Source organism: Etheostoma cragini, chromosome 1, assembly GCF_013103735.1.
Source record: "Etheostoma cragini isolate CJK2018 chromosome 1, CSU_Ecrag_1.0, whole genome shotgun sequence".
Lineage (NCBI taxonomy): Eukaryota > Metazoa > Chordata > Actinopteri > Perciformes > Percidae > Etheostoma > Etheostoma cragini.
In genome coordinates, this window is record NC_048407.1 from 33433900 (window position 1) to 33441038 (window position 7139).

General features: G+C 41.5%; 1 protein-coding gene across 1 annotated transcript in view; it reads right to left on the reverse strand.

The window, feature by feature from the left end:
- The window catches only part of LOC117955424 (SH3 and multiple ankyrin repeat domains protein 2-like), a 128260-nt gene that overhangs the window by 90436 nt on the left and 30685 nt on the right, over nt 1-7139 (reverse strand). Inside the window, exons 8-9 of the mRNA XM_034889972.1 lie at nt 2288-2410; nt 971-1037 (exon numbers count right to left, since the gene is read on the reverse strand). Of these exons, the coding sequence (XP_034745863.1) occupies nt 971-1037; nt 2288-2410 (190 nt within the window). The remainder of the gene's footprint in view (nt 1-970; nt 1038-2287; nt 2411-7139) is intronic.

Consider the following 7139-nt stretch of genomic DNA (forward strand, 5'->3'; position numbering starts at 1 on the left):
GGAGGGATGGATGGATGGATGGGTGATGCATGGTGGATGGATGGATGGTGGTTGGATGATAGATGGAGGGATGGATGGATGGATGGGTGAGTGGGTGGATGATAGATGGATGAATAAATGATTCAATGGATGGATAAATGAGTGCATGGATGGGTGAGTGGATTGGTGGATGGATGGATGGATATATTGATGGTGGATGTATATATGGATGGATAGATAGATAAATAGATAGATGGATAGATAGATAGATAAATAGATAGATAAATAGATAGATAGATAAATAGATAGATAGATAAATAGATAGATAGATAGATAGATAAATAGATGGGGGGGCAGTAGCTCAGTCCGTAGGGAGTCAGGTCGGGAACCGGAGGGTCACTGGTTCAAGTCCCCGTACGGACCCAAAAGTACAGAGTCAGGATTGGTGGCTGGGTCACCTCCTGGGCACTGCCAGGCGTCCTTGAGCAAGGCACCATACCCCCCCCCCAACTTCTCTGGGCGCTGGCTCAGCTGGAAGCCCCCCCCCCTCTCTGACATCTCTCCATTAGTGCATGTATAGATCCTGAGCGTGCGTGCGTGTGTGTGTGTGTGTGTGTGTGTGTGTGTGTGTGTGTGTGTGTGTGTGTGTGTGTGTGTGTGTGTGTGTGTGTGTGTGTGTGTGTGTGTGTGTGTGGACACAGAGTGTAAATTGTCATTTCCCCATTGGGGATCAATAAACAGATTAAAATTAAATTAAATTAGATGGATGGGTGGATGGATAGGTGGATAGATAGATGGATGGGTGGATAGATAGATGGATAGATAGATGGATGGGTGGATGGATAGATAGATAGATAGATAGATAGGTGGATAGATAGATGGATGGGTGGATAGATAGATAGATGGATGGGTGGATAGATAGATAGATAGATGGATGGGTGGATAGATAGATAGATGGATGGATGGATGGAGGAAGGAAGAAGAGACTCACCTATATCCGTCTCTTTGTGGTTCTTGATGAGTTCAGCGAGCTCAAAGTTCCCGGCGATGATGGCGACCTGGAGAGAGAAAGAGAAGATTTTTATCTTTTCTTTTCTCTTTCTTACAATGGAAACAAGTCCCGGACTTTATCGCGTCTTATCCTCCATTTTCCTTTCATGTGTGAGGCTTTCTCAATGCAAGTAATTAATTAAATAAATCAAATCAAAATGTTCTTTCAGGTAGTATCTAACAAATATAGAGCACATCAAGCTTTATATAAAACACATCTTTCTGAGTAGTATAATAAATCATTTTAATTTTAATAAAAGTACACCGTTGGTTATGTTTTGGGCACCTTCTGATATTTACTTTTAAATTCCCATTTTCTGTCATTATTTCCGTTATTTAAAACAGATTGCCTTTGTTTTCAGTAATGCATTCACTCTTCCTCTTTCTATTGGAAGATTATTCATTAACTGTATCTAGCCTAAGGTTGTAATCTTAATTATCTCTTTTATTGTGTTTTATTTGTGTCTTGTACTCTTCTGTTTTTTATTATTTTTTGGGGATTATGAAACCATAAAACCGGATGAAAGATTTCTTCTGTTGCAGACTAATTTCCAATATTGGGACGACGTTTAAAGTGTAGACGAAAGTTAGATTTTATCCTAAGTCTTGGTACAGAAGTTAAATCGTGTGAACATTGTCAACAACCAATGGGAGCGCTCCCTCCGGCACCAAACAGGAAGCAGCCAACGCTAGTCAGTGGTGCTTATGGTTGCTATGGGGAAATGCTAAGCTAAATGCTAACCTACAAATTCCACAGGATGCGGATCGGCTCCGTGCTCCGTCGTCCGTCGACACCCACCAGGTACGGATCTGTTGTGAAACGGCTGCAGCCATGACTGGCAGCTGAAGTCTCGAAGACCCACGAGATCTCGCGAGATTACGTAGAAGAGAACCACAAAACCAACAACAGTTGGTACCCATCCAGAGGAGAAGAGGGGAAACAACTCGTCTGTGGTTTGAAGGTGTAATGCAGGGAGATGTGATCCGCCGTGAGAACGCTCTATTTTATTTTGACATTTTTTATGTTGTATCTGTGCTTGACTTCCTGTCCCGCAAAATCTGCCGTTTGCTGGATTGCTGCAGAGCTCATAGAAGCTCTGAGATATATATATACAGATTGATAAAACATAATACAGTGTTGCTGTAATTATTGCTAAGTTCCTAGATTGTGTGTGTGCAACTACCAAACCACACACATTCACAAGCTTCCTTTATTCCGATAAAACGCCTAAAAGGAACATCTGGTCTGCATTCTAACCGACGCCCCCTGGTGGCCACACCTTGTAAAGACCAGCAAATTATACAGTCCTCCCCAATCATCGAAACAGAAACCAAATGACCCCGATGCCGTCCTGGAGCCGATCTGCAGCCGGTCCGCATCCTGTGGAATTTGGGGATAGGAGGGAAAGTTGCAGATTTTCACGTGACGGGAGTTTAACCGACGGCTAAACGCAGACCTCTGGTACCGGAGACGGTCATCTGCAGGTTCATCTGCAACCCTTCCCTTAACCCTCGTGTTGTCCTCCCGGGTCAAAAAGAGACAAGAATCTGACATTTTTGTCCCTTTTTCAGCTTTCATTGTTTTTACGTTTTCACTAACTACCACTAGTTTCACTACTTTCTGGAATTCATGGTCAATAACCCTCAGTTATATAGAATCATATCTAATATTTGAGTTAAAAAAAGCAGAAATTCGGAATTATTTTGACCAACAGTTAAGATCAAAGGAATGAAAGTGATCAATTGTATTTACAAAGAGCGTTGGAAGGAATCCAATCCATTTTTTGTGGTAATTTGGTTAAAAAGAAACTCATGTTTCAGATATAGACATTTTTAAAATGGATCAAATTAGACCCGAGGACAACAGGAGGGTTAAAGTTTCCAGCTAACTGTCTCCAGATCAGCTGTCAGCAGAGCTTAAACATCTCAGACCAGGTCTGGAGAGACTCTTTAACCCCCGCATTGTCTTCCTGTTAACCATAAACTTGCCCTTCCAGGTCAAAATTGAATTTTTCCCCGTGCTTTTCCAATGTTTTTGTCATTTTTTTTTCTGATTTATTTGTATTATTATGGTAGAATTATTAAGTAAAACCTGAGCTGGTTTAATAACGGGTTTTATTATTCTTATTCTTGGAATTCATGGTCAACAAACTTATACTAAATTATACATACATTTTTAGTTAAAAAGGCAGAAGTGGTGAATTATTTAGACTAATAGTTAAGATCAGAGGACGTTGAGTGGATCTCAGATGGGTAGATGTCAAAGTTTAGTCCCAATTCAAATGCTATAAGATTAATTAAAACACCCCAAAAATCCAATGCAAGTAATCATTAATGTCACCTGAAGAATGTTCCATGTTATTTTTGGGCAATTTGGTTGAAAGAAATCTAACTATTTCTGATATAAAACACTTTGAAAGTGGTCAGTTTGACCCGAGGACGACACAAGGGTTAAAAGACCATTTTTGAACCAACACAGTGAACAATTTGGAGAGAATTTGCTTGGAAAATAAGTCTTTTAAGATTTTCCAAAACACCTTAAATTATGGGAAAGAATTCTCCAGTAGCAGGAGAGAATGGAAGCAAATCATCACGCATATTTACTTTACATGTCTGGTAATAAAGTACTTTTGGGAAGAAGTGGAGAAGGCCATACCAGAAATAATTAATATGAAAGAATCCCTGATATTAGAAAACTGTTTGGGTATTAACACACTGATAGAGAATTCATTTTGATAAAGTCTTTTATTCCTTATTTCCTTATAGTAGTTTCTTAAGTAGTGTGACTTTCATGCTTATTATGTGTACATTTTAACAACTGTCTTGTCCAGTTTCTGCTGGTTAACAGGTTAGGTGGCAGAGTGTCGAATATTTGAACATTGTTCAAACTGTCTGCACTTTGGAAACTGACATTCTTGTAGCCTAATATAGATAACCACAGTCCAATGTCTGTATTCCTTATCCGTGTGTGTGTGTGTGTGTGTGTGTGTGTGTGTGTGTGTGTGTGTGTGTGTGTGTGTGTGTGTGTGTGTGTAATAAAAGGAGCTACAGAGAGAATGTTGAAGATCGTTAGGAGCAGTGCTGGTGAAAGGTTGCTCTTATCTGCTCTTCCCTTTTGCGGCAAAAGTCTATAAACTGCTCACTTCCCTGTATAAGTCTCGTTTAGTTTCTTTTTGACCGTCATTATTTGTTAAGTTTAAGCGTCCTGAACCTGACACACACAACGTAAGATTAACGCGAAGGAGTGCTACGTCTACCTGCACTGAAGCAACGGGACATGGAAACAACTGAAAGGATAACACGTGTGGTGTTACACAACAGAACAAGTATTAGAAATGGAACAGCTGTCTTTCAAAGCTAGGAACAGCTTAGAAAAGTGGAACAAAATATATATGCCAAACACATAATAGACTAAATAACAAAGTACTTTAATGGCTCGATGTAGGATAGTTGGTGCTTCCACAAGCATCCATACACACATGCACACATATCAACGTTGTTTCTATTTTATTTTATTATTATTATTATTATTATTTTAATTTGGTATGTTGTCAGTGCATACTGTTTATATATATATATATATATATATATATATATATATATATATAAACAGTATATACACACACATTTCCCCTTAGATTCTGTATTACTTATAACTACCTATTACCTATAACTGCAAAATTAAAATCACAAGACATTTTTTTAATTCATAATTTGTTAAACTGCAAAAAAAGCAGTTTTTGGGGAATCATCGTTTCTAGATTAAAAGTTAAAGCTCACTACCAACAGTTACTTAGAATTCCTCACGAGGGCGACAGAACTACGCACTGTACCTTTAAATACAATAATGGGGGTTCTCTCTCTCCCTCTCTCTCTCACACACACACACACACACACACAAACACTCCCACCTTATCTCATACACACAAACACACACTTTCTCTCTGACACACACTAACACACGGACCCACACCCTCACTCTCTCACACAAACACACCTTGTCTTATACATACAAACACACAAGTTCTCTCTCTCTCAAACACACTTTCTCTCACACATACACACACACACACACACACACACACACCCCTTATCTCATAAACAATCAAACACACTTTCTCTCACACACACACTCACTAACACACACACCTTATCTAATGCACACACTTTCTCTCTCTCACTCTCACGCACACCTCACACAAACACACACTTTTGCTCTCTCAAACACACTTTCTGTGACACACACACACACACACACACACACACACACACACAAACACACACACACACTCCCACACACTCACCTTATCTCATACACACTTTCTCTCTGACACACACACACAGACACACACACATACCTTACCTCATACACAGAAACACACACTTTCTCTCTCTCTCGCAAACACACTTTCTATGACACACACACACACACACACACTCTCTCACTCACTAACACACACACACACACACCTTATCTCATACACACAAACACACACAGACACACACATACACACACACAACCCTCTCAAGGGAAGTCCAGCAGCATTACATAAGCACGGCTGCTCTGATTCCTGGAGAACAGGTCTTCATTTGGAAGAGGAAGAGGAAGAGGAAGAGGAAGAGGAGGAGGAAGAGGAAGAACAGGAAGAGGAAGAAGAAGAGGAAGAGGAAGAGGAGGAGGAGGAGGAAGAGGAAGAGGAAGAGGAAGAGGAAGAGGAAGAGGAAGAGGAGGAGGAAGAAGAAGAGGAAGAGGAAGAAGAGGAAGTAGAAGAGGAAGAGGAAGAGGAGGAGGAAGAGGAAGAAGAGGAAGTAGAAGAGGAAGAGGAAGAGGAAGAAGAGGAAGAGGAAGAGGAGGAGGAAGAGGAAGAAGAGGAAGAGGAAGAGGAGGAGGAAGAGGAAGAAGAAGAGGAAGAGGAGGAGAAGGTGTATTATTACATCAGTGCTGCTCTGCTCCCTCCCTCCGCAGTTCACCTTTCCTTCGTTTAAATAAAGACGCAGCAGCCTTTCTGAGATAAAGGACTCGGGACTCGGGACTCGGGACTCTCTAACCCAGATGTTCTCCTCCACTACGACTGAACGGATCCTCTTCAATCTCTCCAACACACACAACATCTTGCATATTGGCTTCGAACCAACAACAGCGAGTCAATTCGTGTCATTTAGCCCGTCTTCATGGGTGCTAGTGGGACCCTTCCGTTCCTGGGAGGGAGACGGAGGAGGCGGAGAAGGCAACTACGTCCTCCGAGGATCTCCCACAGTTTAACGCCGCCGTGGGTGACACGTCTCTGATGGAGTAACGCGTCAGGGAGGAGCAACAGACGGGATCCAAGGTGGCCTAACAACGGCTGGATGTAGGACTCTGCGTAGTGGATCATTTAAAGTAGGGCGGTACAACACAGTGGTGCTCAGAAGATTACATGGCCATGCTGAAGTTGACTAAAAAGAGGAATGAAACAATCATGTTTTGGAAATGGTTCCCTTTTTTTTTTTTTAATTAAGGCATTAAGATCTATTTACAAAAGATTTTGTTTTGCTCTTTTTAGTCAACATTCTTATGGGTTCCTAAACTTATTAGCACTGTTAGCACTGTAAATGTCATCGCAATATAAACTGGCAAAATATACACATCCCTCAGAGATGTGTTGAGTGAGATGAAAGGAAATATCAGCAGAACACCGCATGTTAAATGTAACTTTCAGCTGTTAACGGTGCCGTTTATATTCAATTTGTTCAATAAAGGAAATGTGGAAAATGAAGGAGGGAAAACAACGCTCTGTGTTGTTTGCATCTCTTTAAACCAACCACAACTGTCCTGGCTCTGCAAGAGAGTCTCAGCAAGGACCTGGTTTTGGGGGAACATGTGCACCCTGAGAAGAGAAGACGCCAGCTGTTTAACTGAGCTGGACACACGGTTACAGCTCAGTGTTCATGGCTGAGGAACCGGTTGATTCTAGATGAATGGATTAGTAGTTTGGTCTATCAGATGCCCCCTAAAGTTGCAGCTAGTTCCACAAGGTGGAGAGACTCTGGACTAGGTGGAGGGACGGCCACCTGGGAGGAGTCCTCGGGGAAGACCCAGGACTAGAGGGAGGGACGTCCAGCTGGGAGGA